Below are 19,470 nucleotides of genomic sequence, written 5' to 3' on the forward strand. Positions count from 1 at the left end.
CATGGCTGATTCATTTCATTGTACAGCAGAAAATAACACAATATTGTAGAGCAACTGTACTTCAATTAGAAAAAAAGATGACGATGTAATATCCATGTTTGGAAAGTTGGGAGTAAAAACATTGAGGGAAAGGGAGGAAAAATGGCCACTAACTAGAAACTGCTGGATGCCTGAGTGCTGCTGTCAAGAAACCCACTACACCTCACTTCTTCCTATCGTGAAATAAGGCAGGCAGACGACAGAGGATGATTTCAAGTTAGGGGGCTAATATTTTGCTCTTTCTTCAATTTTCCTCTTTTCTAATTCAAAAAAAATTACAGCATTCTGAAATTCTCTCCAGCTGCATGAGTTTAGCAGAGATGAATCTGCCAACAGAGCTAAGTCAAACAGAAAAGCCAGGACTTTAAATTACTTGTATCCCAAAGCATCAAGTCTTTAGCCTTCTGGAACGCATTTACTCTTAAAAATGAATGCGAGTGAACTAACCCCCCAGTACAAATGAGCTTGAGCTACTGAAAAGCCCTCCACAGAGTTTCTGCCTCTCTAAAACTGTGCAAAGGAAAGGAAAGCAATTTAAGACAAGTAGAACCTTCTTCTTCATTGATGGTCGCACCAGCTAGTTTGCATTTGTCAACACATTCTTCTTGGGCCTGGCCATCTGCAGACAGGTAGCATTCAATGCAGCTCCTGTGAACATTATTCAATACAGTTAATCAGTTTTGTGATGGTGTAAAAATGGATATGCAATTGGGATATTGCTTTGATGCTGTTACTGTAATTACAGCTATAGATATGTCTCAGAGAGGACATTGTGTTTTGTTACTTTCAAAAAGATGGTTGGATGATATCCAAGAGGAAACTGCTTTAGTCTGAATTCCTCTCAGTAATCAGTGCTCCCTACTCCAGTGTTCTTGCCTGGAGAATCCCAGGGACGGCGGAGGCTGGTGGGCTGCCATCTATGGGGTTGCACAGAGTCGGACATGACTGAAGCGACTTAGCAGCAGCAGCAGCAGCGAGCCAGCCTTGATAATAGCTACTATCCTCATTATCTTTAATGATTGCTTTTGACTGGTTAGATTAAAAAAAAAATGTCCCCAACAAAAAAAATCCCAATTATTTTGGTATTTAATTTAGCTATATTTTCATTAGACATTTTCCTGGGAAGGGTTTATGCTGCTAAAATAAGATTAGAGACTAGATAAAGTGTGAATTTCTTAACAGAAATGGTCTGTATTTTAAGAAGAATTCCAAAAATTCTCATATGTCATGAATGACTATTTCAAAGATTCACTTTTCTGTAACTCTTTTGAATGAGTTCAAACCTTGATAAGAGTATTTTCAAAAGCTGAGGATTACAGCCTGGATCCTCATTAATGCAGATTTTTAAATAAAGGATTGCTACTTATTTAAAAGTGTATTTCCAAGAACATAACCCAGGAATTAAGCTACTCTAGTGATGGCTATACAGCACAAGTAAAACTTAGATTCTGAATTAATCTTGTGCTGAAAATCACTTTACAAACAGATAGTGTTTGGGGTAATCCAAAGCTGCAAAAGTTTTCTTACTATGGGCATTCACCATACTGCCTCTCTCTTACTCTGGCTCAGGAAAGGTATGCTCTTCTAAGCACTGGAAACACTCCCCATTCCCACTCACGCCTTATCACATCTTAGCTGAAACTGCACTTCCTTAGGCAAGCTTTCCTAGCCCTTATCAGTTCCCTTGCAGTGGAAGCCTCTGAATTCCTCTGCTGGAGGGTCTTAGGAGCAGTACTGTCTGTGGAGTGGGGATAGGAATCTTATCTGGAAGTTGCCTTTGCATGGCAAGCACACTGCACTTATCAAGGTTATATATTTACTTGGGGTGGTTTTGTAGGGGGCTGCTGAAGATTGTGGAAGCCTTAAAACCTCTATCTCTTTGTGTACCCCATTGATGGCTGCCCAAGCTAGCCTGGTAGCTTTATCTCCTGCCAGAGAATTCTATTGTTCCCTCTTTATCCCCTATTATAACTGTCAGCCCAGATAGCATTATAATTACTTTTTAAATGTTCTGTCTTTGCCAGTAGATGCTTAGCACCTGTGACAGCAGGAACTATAGCTGTTTCACTATCACTATATGTCTATGACTTAACATGATTTTGGCCTGTAAGTAGGTATTTAACACCTATTTGATAAATAAGTGCATGAAAGAATAAATAGAAGAATGGATTCACCTCAAAACTAACAAATACCAAGTGGGTCACTCTACTCAGTTCCTCAAATTCAACCTACTTTGACCATTAATTTCATACCGTATAAACCAGATCTAAGATTGAAACATGTCTGATGAAACAAACAAACAAATTTCTGGTTACCAAAGGGGAAAGGGGAGAGGGTGGGGATAAATGGGGAAGTTGAAATTAACATGCACATAGCACTATATATAAAATAAACAAGAATTTACTGTAAAGCACATGGAACTATATTCAATATCTTATAATAACCTATAATGGAAGAGACTCTGAAGCTGAACACCTAAAACTAACACAATATTGTAAATCAACTATAGTTAAATAAAATTTTTTCAAAAGAGATTAAATCAGGTTTACAGAGAAGATAAAATAGAAAAATAATGGAAGAAATACTTTCAAATAACATTTAATATTAAATTGTATTCAAGTAAGCCCAACTTTGGGCTCCCCAGGTAGTGTGCTAGTGGTAAAGAACCCGCCTGCAAATGCAGGTTAGACGTGAGAGACACAGGTTCGATCCCTGGTTTGGGAAGATCCCCTGGAGGAGGGCATGGCAACCCACTCCAGTATTCTTGCCTGGAAAATCCCATGGACAGAGGAGTCTGGCAGGCTGAAGTCCTTAGGGCCTCACAAAGTCGGACACAATCGAAGCAACTTAGCACATACACACACAAGCCTAACTTTGTGCCCAGGCTTCTCTTGGCATCTATTCAGGCACAGTGACAGGGAAATTTTGACACTTGAATAGTGAGTAAACACTGAGTGAATATTGGTAATATTGATTTTCTTTGTTCACATTGGATATGCACATGTCCCCATTGTGGGTACCAAAGTTAATGAAAATATGAACTGCTGAAGGACGTTTGCCGTATAATACATTAAACCTGCAATGTCATAACACAGCCAGTTTGGAGATTTGCTTTTCTTGACCTCAATTTTTCATTAAGAAGTTAGCTGCCAAGCTAAGAAGAATTTTTTTTTTACTGGAAAAAAAAATGATTGCTTTTTGTTGTTGTTTGATGATAAAAAGAAAGTGTAATTCACAATAGCTCTGTAGAATGGCAACCAAAGAAAGTTGCTAAAGAGCATGAGTGGTAAGAAAGAGGGGAGGAATTGAGAGCCAAGATCATCTTTCTGTTTCTTTGCCTTTTTGAGTCTGTAGATAGGAATGAATCAGTAAGATCAGGCTATAAACTCGATAAGAAGCTCCTCTGTTTCCCTGTAAAAAGTACTGAGAGTGAGTGTCAGTCCCCCCCCCGCCACCACTGCCCAGGGCACTCCTGATGTGTGGCTGGTATTGTAAGGGAGAGGCTGTCTGATGTTATCAGTGTGGGACCTCAGCTTAGCTTCCTCCATAGGCTCTCATAGAAATGTGACTTTGTGATCCTGGATAATCAGCATTGGGAGGTAATGGAGAGGCTGATGTTCCAGGCTGATGATCACAGGGGCCCTTTGGGTTTGTGTGTTTTGATGGATGCTTGGGGACCAAAGCCAGCAAGAACAGTCTGAGGTCTGAGTTTATAAAATGTCGTTATAACTTTGATCATCATGAAACCTAGGGACAAAGAGACATTTTTGTAGATGGTAGATACATTACCGTTTAGAGTTGCAGGGATCGCCGCAGGTGGGACAACGTTCACAGGTGGGTCCCGAGGCTCCAGGATTCGTGCAAATGCACTTGCCGCACACACAGTCCCCTCGGCCGCTGCAGAGGATCCCATCTTCGGAGACACAGGGGTCCGTGCTGGTGGTGCAGTTACAGTACTCTCCTGTCCAGCCGCTCCTGCACACGCACTCGCCACAGTCACAGTCGCCATTATCTGCAAAACAAAGTTCCGGGTTTCTTAGGGCTAAAACCACTTCTGGATTTTGTGGACCATCTCTTTTCTTTGCCTTTAAACACCATCAAAAAGACTGAAGGAAAAAAAGGGAAAAAAGTGAGTGCTGTGCAGGGGTGGGAAGGAGCGTAGATAGGATAGTGTAAATAGTGTAGTAGTGTGTTTTGCTAATGGTGTGTATTTATTGACTTGGTCTCTTAACTGAAGATCAACTAGGTTGCCTGATGTTATATCAAATAGAATTTATGGGCTGGCTTCCCAGGTGGCACAGTGGTAAAGAATCTGCCTGCCAATGCAAGAGACTCAGGAGATGAGGATTCAATCCCTGGGTTGGGAAGATCTCCTGGAGAAGAAAACTGCAATCCACTCTAGTATTCTTGCCTGGAGAATCCTATGGACAGAGGAGCCTGGCGGGCTATAGCCCATTGGGTCACAAAGAGTCCAACACAACTGAGCACATATGCATGAAATGAGATAATCTAGAAGCCTATAGTTAGCTACTTGATGTGTGTGTGTGTGCGATTATGTGTATGTATATATACCGTTCGTCCTTCATCAACCCATGGGTTGGGGCACCGCCCCCTACTCTTACATCTCCCCTTAGTCCAAAGTCTGAGAATAACTTTTAACTTCCCCCAAACTTAATTACTAACAGCTTCTTGTTGACTGGAAACCTTACTGATAACATAAACAGTTGATCAACACATATTTTGTTTGTTACACAGGGCTTCCCTGGTAGCTCAGCTGGTAGAGAATCCGCCTGCAATACAGGAGACTCTGGTTTGATACTTGGATTGGGAAGATACCCTGGAGAAGGGATCAGCTACCCACTCCAGTATTCTTGGGCTTCCTTAGTAGCTCAGATGGTAAAGAATCTTCATGCAATGCAGGAGACTTGGGTTCTATCCCTGGGTTGGGAAGATCCCCTAGAGGAGGGCATGGCAACCCACTCCAGTATTCTTGCCTGGAGAATCCCCATGGACCGAGGAGCCTGGCAGGCTACAGTCCATGGGGTTGCAAAGAGTTGGACACCCCTGAGCGACTAACTGTATTTATCGATACTGTAAGTTTACTAGATGAATCATCTGGCAGTACCTACATCAAAATCATCTTATAACACTACAGATATTAGGCAAATTATTAACACTAGATATCAAAAATGAAAAGATAATGTGAAAAAGAAATTCATGTTTATTTACAGATATAGCTATTAATGCATTGATAATGAATAAACAATGATATGATTACTTTATGGCAGCCCAGTGTGATTAGTATCATTGCTTCAGAGTAGCCTAGCCTACACACCAATGAATGAATTGTTAAAATATTAATGGCTATAGTATTATGGACATATTCATATTACAAACATGATTCCCTTTTCTTAAAACCCACTTACCTTTAATAGTAGGCTGATTTGCAGTTTCTCCAATTATGAGAGAGGCATACTAGACAGTAATATAATGCTTTGAAAGCAAAGTTATCAAACAGTAAGAAAAATAACACATTATTAATTTTACATTAAATATCACTTACTTTATGCCTGTGTAAGAAAAGAGCAATATCTATATACATTTTATGCATTCACAACATATGTAAATTTTCTTTTTTGGTATCTCTGTCTGGCTACATCTGGAGATTTCTCTGATGGCTCAGAGGGTAAAGTGTCTGTCTGCAATGCAGGAGACCCAGGTTCGATCCCTGGGTTGGGAAGACCCCCTGGAAAAGGAAATGGCAACCCACTCTAGTACTATTGCCTGGAAAATCCCACGGACGGAGGAGCCTGGTAAGCTACAGTCCATGGGGTCACAAAGAGGCTACATAGTTCATCTGTGAATATTTTCAAATTGTTGCAAATCTCTAAAAATATGTCCAATATATTTATTGAAAAAATCTGCATATAAGTGGACTCACGCACTTCAAACCTGTGTTGTTCAAGGATCAACTGTGTGCATGTGTTTATATATTATTTTTCTCCCAGCAATAGAGATAAGAAGCTATGAGTCCTGAGAAGTGTCTGTGAGCTTGGAGAGGAAAGGGGATGAAATTCAAGGCATGAGATGCCCAGGGAAGAGGGGGAGGGAGAGAGAGGATAGAATTCTTCAGATGACCAGACTGGGCTACTAGCTGGATGGGGCATCTTTTTACTGCCCTTGAATGGAAGTAACTCTTAGGGTGCCTTATCCCCAATGCCTGGCATAGAAAGTTTTTAATTTTTAAGTGAATAGATTGTTCTGAAGGAGAGGGGGAAGAGAAGCTTAGGATAGGGAAGACAATAAGTTCATTTTTGGTTCTGTGGAGTTTAAAAGACCTGTGGGTGGTTGGATACGTATATACAGCCCTGAAGTTTGGGTTTTGTAATCCACCAGGGATAAGTGGCAATTGAAGCTGATGGGGATGAGATTATCTGGGGCAAGCAGATAGAGTGAGTAAGTCCCTGGAGAGTATCAACATTTATAATGTAACCAGAGATCCTCATAGAAGAGCCAGAGAGGTAAGAGGGGCTCCTGAAGAGCTGGCCAGAGGAGTGTATGAACTACTGCTGCTGCTGTTAAGTCACGTCAGTCGTGTCCGACTCTGTGCGACGACCCCATAGATGGCAGCCCACCAAGGCTCCTCCATCCCTGGGATTCTTCAGGCAAGAATACTGGAGTAGGTTGCCATTTCCTTCTCCAGTGCATGAAAGTGAAAAGTGAAAGTGAAGTCGCTCAGTCGTGTCCGACTCTTCTCAACCCCATGGACTGTAGCCTACCAGGCTCCTCCATCCATGGGATTTCCCAGGCAAGAGTACTGGAGCATGAACTACTACAAAATGGTAAATAAAGTGTTTCAGATAATGGGCCTGTGTGTTCTTGCATAGTATTTTTTGGTTGCGTATCATGCCCAAGATCCTAAACTGGCATTTGATGATCCAAACAAGCAACTCTTACTTGCAAATTCTGTAACATACTTTTCTTCAGAAAAAGAAGTGTGCCCCAGGTATTGCCTCTCAAGTTTTGCTCCTTGGCAACATTCCAAAGACACATGGGCGTGGTGGTGGCGCATGAGTACATAGCGTGTGAGTGCACGGACATCGACGCTGATAGCACAGGTCTGGACCCTGGCTCTGGTACTTCTGGGCTGGGCAAAGTTGGGGAAGTTACTCAACCCCTCTGTGCCTCAGTTTCCTCATTGGTAAGGAGGGATTATTAATAGCACTACTTCATAGGACTGTTGTGAAGATCACCTAAGATAATACATAACAGTGTTCAGAACAGTGCCTGGCCCATAAATAAGCAGGGTGCTCTGTGCTGTGCTGTGCTAAGTTGCTTCAGTGGTGTCCGACTCTCTGTGACCCACTGGACTGCAGCCTGGCAGGCTCCTCTGTCCACGGGATTCTCCAGGCAAGAATACTGGAGTGGGTTGCCATGCCCTCCTTCAGGGGATCCTCCCAACCCAGGGATCAAACCCACATCTCTCATGTTTGCTGCACTGGCAGTTGGGTTCTTTACCACTAGTGCCACCTGGGAAACACAAGCAGTGTATAAACGTAAGTTATTATGATTCCTAAACACTATCCAGTACGAAGAATTTGATAGCAAAATTATCCAGCAGTATTAAAACTCCTGTAATTATACTGAAAACCAAACAGATGTGAAAAAAATCCCAAGTGAGGCAGGTTTCCATTTTTTGGAGATCCTGCCATATTCATTGCAAAAAGAAGGATTCTGATTTTTCTCTTGTAAACTGTGGTCCAGTAGGTGGTTACTTTTCTGTCTTCATGACTTGGCCTTAAGAGACATGGAGTAAGTAATCCCAGAACAAATGATAAACCACAAAGATTTTGAAGCTAGATTCTGACTGCTCCTGGTGTGTGTGTGTGTGTGTATATAATATGTAGGGAGAGAGACAAAATATGACATACACTTTTCTAATGAAAGATGAGTTGAAGTTTATCTGGATCCATGACATTAATACTGCATTTCATAACCTATTTAATTCATAATTGAACTAATTAATTTTTTTTTTTTTTTTTTTAGATACATTTTTTTTTTTTTTCCTTGTTAATTTTCTGTTTAGTTGATCTATCCATAAGTGTGAGTGGGGTATTAAAGTCTCCCACTATTATTGTGTTATTGTTAATTTCTCCTTTCATACTTGTTAGGATTTGTCTTACATACTGCGGTGCTCCCATGTTGGGTGGATATATATTTATAATTATTATATCTTCTTCTTGGATTGATCCTTTGATCATTATGTAGTGACCTTCTTTGTCTCTTTTCACAGCCTTTGTTTTAAAGTCTATTTTATCTGATCTGAGTATTGTGACTCCTGCTTTCTTTTGGTCCCAATTTGCATGGAAAATCTTTTTCCAGCCCTTCACTTTCAGTCTGTATGTGTCCCCTGTTTTGAGGTGGGTCTCTTGTAGACAACATATGTAGGGGTCTTGTTTTTGTATCCATTCAGCCAGTCTTTGTCTTTTGGTTGGGGCATTCAACCCATTTACGTTTAAGGTAATTACTAATAAGTATGATCCCGTTGCCATTTACTTTATTGTTTTAGGTTCGAGTTTATACACCATTTTTGTGTTTCCTGTCTAGAGAATATCCTTTAGTATTTGTTGGAGAGCTGGTTTGGTGGTGCAGAATTCTCTCAGCTTTTGCTTGTCTGAAAAGCTTTTGATTTCTCCTTCATACTTGAATGAGATCCTTGCTGGGTACAATAATCTGGGCTGTAGGTTATTTTCTTTCATCATTTTAAGTATGTCTTGCCATTCCCTCCTGGCTTGAAGAGTTTCTATTGAAAGATCAGCTGTTATCCTTATGGGAATTCCTTGTGTGTTATTTGTTGTTTTTCCCTTGCTGCTTTTAATATTTGTTCTTTGTGTTTGATCTTTGTTAATTTGATTAATATGTGTCTTGGGGTGTTTCTCCTTGGGTTTATCCTGTTTGGGACTCTCTGGGTTTCTTGGACTTGGGTGATTATTTCCTTCCCCATTTTAGGGAAGTTTTCAACTATTATCTCCTCAAGTATTTTCTCATGGTCTTTCTTTTTGTCTTCTTCTTCTGGAACCCCTATGATTAGAATGTTGTAGCGTTTAATATTGTCCTGGAGGTCTCTGAGATTGTCCTCATTTCTTTTAATTCGTTTTTCTTTTATCCTCTCTGATTCATTTATTTCTACCATTCTATCTTCTAATTCACTAATCCTATCTTCTGCCTCTGTTATTCTACTATTTGTTGGCTCCAGAGTGTTTTTAATTTCATTTATTGCATTATTCATTATATATTGACTCTTTTTATTTCTTCTAGGTCCTTGTTAAACCTTTCTTGCATCTTCTCAATCCTTGTCTCCAGGCTATTTATCTGTGATTCCATTTTAATTTCAAGATTTTGGATCAATTTCACTATCATTATTTGGAATTCTTTATCAGGTAGATTCCCTATCTCTTCCTCTTTTGTTTGGTTTGGTGGGCATTTATCCTTTCCTTTATCTGCTGGGTATTCCTCTGTCTCTTCATCTTGTTTAAATTGCTGAGTTTGGGAGTCCTTTCTGTATTCTGGCAGTTTGTGGAGTTCTCTTTACTGTGGCGTTTCCTCGCTGTGTGTGGGTATGTAGAGGTGGCTTGTCAAGGTTTCCTGGTTAGGGAAGCTTGTGTCGGTGTTCTGGTGGGTGGAGCTGTATTTCTTCTCTTTGTTCAGTCGCGCTATGGGGAGGGAGAGAGGATGCTGCTAACAAATGACACTGGCGTGCTGCAGTGCCTCAGCCACACTGGGTCTGCCCCGCTCACGTGTAGCCTCCCTGCCCACACTGCTCAGGCTCTAGGTTGTTCCGCCGGGAACAATCCGAGGCTGGCCCTGGGTTGCATGCACCTCCCAGGTCCAAGCCGCTCAGGTTCAGGCACTCAGGTAGTCCTCAGAGGCGCAGACTCAGCTGGGGCTGCGTTTTGTGCTCTTCCCAGGTCCGTGCAGCTCAGGTGATGAGGTGTTTGGCGGCGCCAATGCTGCGACTTATCGCCTCCCGCCACTTGGTTATCTGGGTGTAAAACCGGCGCACCTTCTCAGGCAGATGTTGACCGTCCAGACCCCAATAAGTTTTAGTTAAAAGCCAGTTTTATAGATAATGTCTCTCTGGGGCTGCGAAGCTTCCGGCTCTGGCTGCCTGTCAGCGGAGGGGGGAAGGTTTGCAGCCGGCTACCTCTGTTTAGTCCTTTGTTCGTGTGTGTGTGTCTTTAAGTTAGGGCTGGCTTTTCATGGTAGATATCCCATAGTCTGGTTTGCTAGCCCAAATTATTTCGCTCAGATAGCGCTCAGGGTATTCGGGCAGATTCTTAAAAGCCCGTAGCCCCGCTTGCTAATGGCGGATGCAGGCGTCTGCGCTGCTTTCCGCTGGAGGAGTTACTAAATCTGAGTTTTAATTGTTTATTTATTTTTCTCCCTGTTATGTTGTCCTCTGTGCTTCCAAAGTTTATGAGAAGGTTTCTGGTTTGGAAACTTCTCTCTTTTAAGACTCCCTTCCCGGAAACTCCGTCCCTCCCTCTTTGTCTCTTTTATTGTCTTTAATATTTTTCCTACCTCCTTTCGAGGAGTTTAATTCATTGTTTTGTGGAATTTAACTCTTTTGATGAATTTGTGGGGAGAAAGTTTTTCCCGTCCTACTCCTCCGCCATCTTGGCTTCCCCTGAACTAATTAATTTAAAGCTAAGAATAGTTAGCTAATTTAGGCCAAAACCATTCATTTACTTTTTATATGTAAACTGTCATCTAAACTTCAATGGCTTTTTGTTTATTCCTTATCAAAGGGGGAAACTTACTTTCATGATAGGGAGAGATTTCTATATTACAGTTTATTCTGAAAAATACATATAGTGTATAAATATTGTCAAGTGAAATGAGCATTTTGAAAGGCTTTGAGAATGCCCAAGTATATCACTCCATATAAAAATTACTTGGCAGAAATTTTAGAAAACCCTTCTAAGAGCTCCTTGCAGAATTTAGAAACTCTCCTTTCTTTGGGACTTCAGAACCATTAACTGAGTCACAAAAGTTGTTAACTGATATCCACAAACAACTACTTATCTAAGGTACCTGTTTATACAACAATAGCTTTATAATGACTTCATGTAGAAACACGATGATAATCAAAGATCAAGGAAAAATTATTAGGCTCTTTTGATACAGATAGATCTTTCTGGAATGCCATTGACTGATAACTAAGAGCACAATGGTAGGAAGTTTTTTCTATAATGCTGTTTGTCCAGTTTCTTAGAATCAAAATTTTAAAGACTAATGGAAATTGGGCAAGGGAAAAAAAACAATCAGTGGAGTCCTATATCTTACAGATGGATGGAAGAAGGTGCACGGGAAGAACATCATGATAATAGCCCTTTGGAAAAGCAACATGTTGCAGAGTCTACTTGAGAAGAGGGGGCTTCCCAGCTGGCTCTAGTGGTAAAGAACCCAGCTGCTAATGCAGAAGACTAAGAGATGTAGATCAAATCCCTGGGTTGGGAAGATCCCCTAGAGGAGGAAATGGCAATTCAGTCCAGCATTCTTATCTGAAGAATCCCATGGGCAGAGGAGCCTGCTGGGCTACAGTCCATGGGATTGCAAAGAGTCAGACATGACTGAAGCAACTTAGCACGCACATGCACACATGAGAAGCGAGGCTGTAGTATAGTCAGGCTGCTTTGGAAACAACAGCATCAAGAGCATGTGTGTTTACAGGCCAGGGTCAGTTTTATCCCCACACTAAGCACAATGCCAGGCACGCAGTACGTATTCCGTTACTCTTTCTTGAATTTAGAGCTAAGAATAGTTAGGTGATTAAGGCCAAAACTATTCATTTACTTTTGTACCTTTTTGTACTTGATTGTACTTTTAAAAGAGAAAGTTACAGAGTGACATCATTTGAGATGTTACTAAACACAAAATTGCTTTTGAGAAACAGTCATAGTTGAGGATGGGGGAGTACTCCAATAGATGAAGGAAAAGGGCATTGGTAAAGTTTTCTGAGTCCAATTGCAGAAATAATTGTATTTTCTATATAGAATTTCTTTAGTGATCACTGTATCTGATACAAAAAGAGGCAGTATTGTCCGACTGTCTGAACTACAAATGGACAGATCAAATTGACTCTTTGAATTTATATCTGTCTGCACGCATGACATAAAATGAAATGAAAGACCATCAAACACTGGGACGAACTGTGTTGTTGAACACAATCCAGGATTTCTACAGCCTTAGATCTCTTTGACTTCAGATTTAAAGGGTAAAATATAGGTGGGGTCAGTATTGCTGTTATACTGTATTTGATTACATTTCAGATTTTTTTTTTTTAAAGGCAATTTCAAACCTCTTGAGCACATATTTTATTAACGATTTCTATTAGAACTGCAATCTAAGGTTCTGCTGAATAGATTCTTTCTGAGATGTGGTGATGGTCTCTGGCTTCAGGCTGTGTTCTGTCTGTATCTTGTGAAAAGAGGACCAGTGTGGGTTTGGAAACACACCCATTAGATAAGGAAAAACACCTTTGAATGAAAGGGGCAAGAAATGTGTCTCAGTCTGGACAGACCCTAAACTTTTCACTCTCCAAGGGGAAAGAAAGAAGGCAGCCTCAGAGGGATCTGTTGCAGTAGCAGAAGCCAAGAAATGAAACGGAGGTGCACTTCTAAGGGTATCAGATGGTTTTCAAACAGCTTGGGATTCTCTGAGGCTTCTTTTCTCGGGCCTTTTCTTCTGAAAATCAGTCTCTTTTATATGTTCCTGACACTGTGGTTGAAAAACATAACTTGCTAGGTTTTCTCTAAAGGTAATGGCTTTCTGTTTTGAAAAGCTATCTGCTCACACACTGTGGAAAAAAAAAAAAAAGATGTGAGGGCTTAAATTCAGCAGTCAGTTACTGTTTAAATTGTAACACAAATCTGTATCATTTAAAAGTATATGAACACATTTGTAATTCTTGTCTTACTAGACTGTACTTAACTATATATGTGTGTATCTCTCAATGATTTTATCATAGTCATTTAATAGGTAATATATTCTTAAATGATTTCACATCTAGAAGGGATACTAGAATGTAAATTTTTCTGCTATTTATAGTTTTTCTCAATCTCAAAAAATTCAAGCAATTTTTCATTTTTACCCTTTCCATAGCCTTCTTCACATATGTCCTTATTCATCTTATTATGCATGCCTGCGTGCCAAGCTGCTTCAGTCGTGCCCAACTCTTTGCAACCCTATGGACTGTAGCCCACCAGGCTTCTCTGTTCATGGGATTCTCCAGGCAAGAATACTGGAGTGGATTGCCATGCATTCCTCCAGGGGCTCTTCCTAACCCAGGGATTGAACCTGTGTCTCTTATGTCTCCTGCACTGGCGGGCAGGCTCTTTACCACTAGCACCGCCTGGGAAGCCCCAATGAGCTTATTATACCCCGTGTCTAACCTAGTACATCACGTAACACATGTGTGGTGTGAACAAAGGTCCTGAAAGACCACTTAGTACTTTTGTGTCCCTTGTCCTTGGCTGTGTGTCCCTTAAGCAGCTTGGCTTCTTATCTTCCCAAAGTACTAGGCATTTAAGAGTTGGGTCACATACAAGGAGCCTGAACTAGAATGGCCTGGAAGATAATGGAATTTGATTACATGCAGTTTTGTGGCATCTGAGTAATAACCAAAAAGAACCAATCTTTTATCCCCAGGGAAATAATAATAGAGATGTAAGTTCAGAGATCTCACCCCTAGGGAATGTCAGAGCCAGACAAAAATAAGTGAAGATCAGTCTAAAGGTGAACACATTCAGTTGATCAGCAAACATTCATTGAGCACCTATTATGTCCAGGCGGCTGTGGCAGGGACCAAGGATGCAAAGCTCCTCCTTGACACCTGCACAGCCTCCCAGGAAGGTGGATCTGGACATAGCCTACCTCCGCAGAGCAGCCCCTTGTGTCTCACGCAGGAGAAGTTGTCACACTGGCAGTAAGGCCCGTAAATGTTTCCGTAGGGGGACAAGTGGCAGACACACTGCCCGCAGTAGCAGTCGCCTCTCCCACTGCACGAGGGGCGCCCTGGGGCCTCTTTGCAGGACTCGGTGCTCAGCGTGTCCTCCCCGCACTCGCAGTGGTGACCCATGTGGCCAGGGTGGCAGGCACACACCCCGCACTGGAAGGAACCATTGCCGTTGTTGCACTTGGAGCTGTTCACCTCCACTTCTTTCTGGCAGTCACAGCTGCATTCCGGGCTGACGAGGATTTCCAAAGCGTCCCCCAGCCCCACGGGCTTTAGGATAATGTGCCTGCTCCTTCTCTCACAGTTTGGTAAACTCACAGTCACGTTGAATGAAGCCTGGAAAAGAAAATACTAATTATCTTCTTCTAATCACCAAAATGATCTTCCCTCGTGGCTCAGTGGCAAAGAATCTGCCTGCTAATGCAAGAGATGTGGGCTCAATCCCTGGGTCAGGAAGATCCCCTGGAGAAAGAAATGGCAACCCACTCCAGTATTCTTGCCAGGCCACCCCATGGACAGAGGAACCTGGTGGGCTACAGTCCACGGGGTCACAAAAGAGTCACATATGACTTAGTGACTAAACGGCAAGAGCAACAAGCCATCAAAATGCACTGGAGTATACAGAGCCCATGGGGATCAGCTTTCCCGAAAGCATTTATTAGGAAATCTTTGAAAATCGCTTTTGAAATTCTTGAAAGGAAAAGTCCAGCTTTAGTGCACTAAGGTAACTTCTGACAGATCATCTGAATGACTTTTCAGATGATCTATTGATCTCTACTTACTGTGTCTCCCACCTTCATGTGAGAGCATTTCTTTTGGTGTGGAACGGGGATCCCGGTGTTACAGATGGCTGTAAATGAGAGGTTTAGTCCTTCCGTGTCTCCTAACACTTCCAGCTCCACCTCAGACCGCAGTTCCTTTAGATGAGACATAAAGAGTTGAACAAGATCACAACCAAAAAATAGAGCCCGAAGAGAAGAATCTGTGATCATGTTCATTAAACAACAAATGAATAAAATTAAATTTGGTCTAAAAGAAATTTACCAGATCACCAATCAAGCAAGAAAGCAAGTAATACATACACACACACAAGCATATTTTATCAAATCTAAGATGCCATCTATTACAAGATTCACCATTATTTTATGACAAATAAACTATGACAAAATACTTCGAGATTGTTCAGCACTACATATGAATTAAACCTGTCAGTTCATCATTGATTTAAAAATTATTTTATTCATCTTGAGGGTTTGGCAAATTTCTCTAGTCCTGTATTGCAAGGACTGGATTATAGTCCAGTCCTATGAATTATAGTCCAAACATGGCATATAAAAGGCAAATCTTTTGCTTATATCTCAGTAGCAAAATATAACAATAGCTTCCTTTACTTGTCTCCTAAGTATCATCATTTTTTAGGTCCCATAAAGCAGCTGGTTTTTACTCTGAAAGAAATACAGATCATTCCTCCAACAATGAATACTTGCGTTGCTGATATCAGTATTTGCTCCCCTGTTATTCTGTTTTGGTACATTTCTGCATAGATAATACCTTCTCAATATCAAATCATAGTGAACACTTGGAAGGTATTTTAAAACTGTGATTGTCCTCAACACTTATAGTACCAACAGGGCACATAATGAATTGAAGTGACAACAACACATTCAATTACTGCCAAGTTATACATATGCAGGCAGTGAACACTACATCGTGACTTTCATTCTACTGAAAGCATCGGTAAGATATGACTAATCAAAATGCATCCTAGTGTTAGAGATGCTAAAATGTGAGAGAAAATGTGCCTTGAAACCAATACGAATTTATAGAGTCCCTTTTGTACATTTAGTATAGAGCCAGGTCTGGGGGAATGAGTATAAGATAGGATTTCTGCCATCAAGATGATCATCTTGCTGAAAAAAATAAGATGCAATCAAGTGAAGCAGTTAGCATACAGTGTCAGTCAGTGTACCATTAAATTAGGACAAAAAAAAAAAAAGTGTAATACATAAGGGTTTGGAAGACTTCAGAAAAGAGTGTAGTCAGTGAAGGCTGAAGTATTAGAAGACTGGACCTTAATGGCTGTTGGATTTAGATTGCTGGAGGGGATGACAATGGTATTTCAGATGAGGGGGCCAGAAAAGAGAAAACTCTGTGCCAGGAGTGGTTCAGAATGGAGACAAGAGGGGCTCAGCCCAAGCCTGCACCCCAACTGTCTGGGGAGATACCCGACCACAGAAAGCCCTGTAGTTTGGAGAGATGAGTTAAGACCTGTGGGAAGCATTTCCTGAAGCTTTTAAACAGGGGCCTGATTTACTGAAAATACCACTGCAGGGAGGCTGTCTGGAAGGTGTGTGCAGGACAGGCTAGAAGAGAGGATAGGAAAATTTGAGTCAAGGAAGCTGGCATGTGGCTGCATTCACCCCTGCCTGAGGCATGATGAGGAATGGGATTGTTGATACAAAGGTAAAGGAGAGGACTAGATAAAAGTTAAAGGATTCCTCTTTCTTTTGTAAAATAGAAGTCTGTATTTGGGGGACAAAACTAATTTATTTTTTAAAAACAGAATAAAAACAAATTGTAAAATATTATGAATTAAGTCATACCTCCTCTAAAAGGATGAGTTCCTATGCACATTCCATTGATAGAATTTTAAAGGCATATTCAGATTCAAACTTTCCTGAGGTATAATTTGTCAACTGCATGTTAAGAGGACCCCGCCTTCCTTGTAATTCTAAGTTGCTTACTGTAAATTCTAAGTCACTCCTCTTCCCTGCTTTGTTATTTGTTCCACATGATCACTCCTTCCACTGACTGACACAGGCTGACTTTTTTAGAATGTAGTCTTTGTCAGAGATTAAAGTGTCATTTCTCAGCCCTAAAGATTATTCACATCATGTCTTAAGATTTCAAATTCTGCCAATTTAGCATTAAAATGAACCCTGCAAATCTGTTTTATCTTAGCTAGTTACATTTCCAATTTATTCACTCAGAAAATACTAATTGAGTGGCCACTATGTACTGGACACTGTTCTGTAAAACCTCTAAAACAGCTGATCCCTTGTCTGAGTTTATACTCCAGTGTGGGAGGACAGAAAGGAAACCACACAATATATGAGAAAATTATGTAGCACCGGAAGGTAATAAATGCTACAGGAAAAAGTTAGGGTGAGATAATGAAGATTAAGAGAGTGTGGGCAGGGGGCATAGGCTATGATCTTTTAAATGTGGTCAGGGTGGGATTTGTTAAGAAGGTGATGTTTCAAGAAAGTGAGAGAAAATTAGCCATGTATATTTATGTGAGAAAATGTGTTTCAGGAAGAGGGTGCAGCCAATGTGAAGGCACAAAGACAGGATGATGTCTGGAAGCAGAACAGCAAGGAGGGCAGTTACTGTACTAGAGCAGAGAGTTAGAGTTAACAGAGGTGAGTTCAGAGGTAATGGGTGGAGGGGACCAGACCTGGTAGGGTACTCATGGAATGTTATAAAGACTTCAACTTTTACTCTACGTAAATGAGAAAACAATTGGTGTTACCTATAGAAGGGTGATGATAACCTTCCTGCCAGTGCAGGAGATGTAAGAGAGGCGAGTTTGATCCCTGAGGCAGAAAGATCCCCTGGAGAAGGATGTGGCAACCCACTCCAATGTTCTTGCCTGGAGAATTCCATGGACAGAGGAGCCTGGTGAGCTATGGTCCATGGGGTCACAAAGAGTCAGACACACAACTGAAGCGACTTGGCACACATGCAGGCATGCACAGAGAAAAGTGATAGGAGTTAATATTTTTAATGAAAATTCTAGCTGTTTTGTTGAAAGCAGGATGCAGGAAAACAGAAGTGGAAACAGGACATAGCATTTAGGAAATTTTGCAATAATTCAGGTGAATGAGGAGGATGGCTCCAACCAGGATGACAGAGATTGGACCAAATTCTAAATAAATCTGAGGGTAGAGTCCACAAGATTTCCTGATGGATTAAATGTAAAGTGTAAGAGAAAGAGAGGAGTCAGGATCATTTCAAGAATTTTGTCTCTAGCAATGTGAAGAATGGAATTACCATTAGTTGAGGAGGAGAAAACTATTGGTGAAGTGTGTTTGGGAAAGTCCAGCTTATTCTGCTGAATAACCTGGACTAACATATCAACTGACTCCTGACTCTGTGTGACCCCATAGATGGCAGCCCACCAGGATCCCCCATCCCTGGAATTCTCCAGGCACTGGAGTGGGTTGCCATTGCCTTCTCCAATGCATGAAAGTGAAAAGTGAAAGTGAAGTCACTCAGTCGTGTCTGACTCTTAGTGACCCCGTGGACTGCAGCCCACAGGTTCCTTGGTCCATGGGACTCTCCAGGCAAGAATACTGGAGTGGGGTGCCATTGCCTTCTCCGAACTGACTCCTAGATATCTCCATTTGGATATTTAATAGAAACATATCCTGGTTTCCAGGCAGCACGGAGGGCCTGCTTGAGGACCGTGATCATGAATTTAAAGTGAGACCAGGTGGCATGATTGTATGTTTTTCCCACTTCCATTCAGCTGTGCAGAGTGACTGGATTTCACCAGGACTACAGTTGGCCAAAAACCTCAAAGGAGCAATAAGGTTCAGGGAAGTTGAGAGTATATCTAAGGAGTGGCCAGAATGATTGAATTTAAACTGGAGAACCAGGTGAGAGAAGACATCAGGGGATGAGGAACTGTACAGAGGAGATATGGTCAATTAATCAGAGACCCTAGTGGGGCTGGAAAATACATTAGGGGAATTAGCAAGAATAAGGTGAGAAGATTAGAAATGGTGAGTGGACAATTGATTGCACACAATTGATATTCAGTTCAGTTCAGTCGCTCAATCATGTCTGACTCTTTGCGACCCCATGAATCGCAGCACGCCAGGCCTCCCTGTCCATCACCAACTCCCGGAGTCCACTCAGACTCACGTCCATTGAGTCAGTGATGCCATCCAGCCATCTCATCCTCTGTCGTCCCCTTTTCCTCCTGCCCCCAATCCTTCCCAGCATCAGAGTCTTTTCCAATGAGTCAACTCTTCGCATGAGGTAGCCAAAGTACTGGAGTTTCAGCTTTAGCATCATTCCTTCCAAAGAAATCCCAGGGCTGATCTCCTGTAGAATGGACTGGTTGGATCTCCTTGCAGTCCAAGGGACTCTCAAGAGTCTTCTCCAACACCACCGTTCAAAAGCATCAATTCTTCGGCGCTCAGCTTTCTTCACAGTCCAACTCTCACATCCATACATGACCACTGGAAAAAGCATAGCCTTGACTAGATAGACGTTTGTTGGCAAAGTAATATCTCTGCTTTTGAATATGCTATCTAGGTTGATCATAACTTTCCTTCCAAGGAGTGTCTTTCAATTTCATGGCTGCAATCACCATCTGCAGTGATTTTGGAGCCCCCCAAAAAATA

At 41.5% G+C, this 19,470-nt stretch overlaps 1 protein-coding gene across 2 annotated transcripts in view; it reads right to left on the bottom strand.

Moving 5' to 3' along the window:
• Positions 1 to 19,470, bottom strand: part of ITGB6 (integrin subunit beta 6) — a 152,495-nt gene that overhangs the window by 21,251 nt on the left and 111,774 nt on the right. For both annotated transcript variants that reach the window (XM_070357504.1, XM_005897269.3), the window contains exons 12-15: positions 14,839 to 14,973; positions 13,975 to 14,392; positions 3,829 to 4,051; positions 590 to 687 (exon numbers count right to left, since the gene is read on the bottom strand). In XM_070357504.1, coding sequence (XP_070213605.1) covers positions 590 to 687; positions 3,829 to 4,051; positions 13,975 to 14,392; positions 14,839 to 14,973 — 874 coding nt within the window. The remainder of the gene's footprint in view (positions 1 to 589; positions 688 to 3,828; positions 4,052 to 13,974; positions 14,393 to 14,838; positions 14,974 to 19,470) is intronic.

This window comes from Bos mutus, chromosome 2 (genome assembly GCF_027580195.1).
Source record: "Bos mutus isolate GX-2022 chromosome 2, NWIPB_WYAK_1.1, whole genome shotgun sequence".
Lineage (NCBI taxonomy): Eukaryota > Metazoa > Chordata > Mammalia > Artiodactyla > Bovidae > Bos > Bos mutus.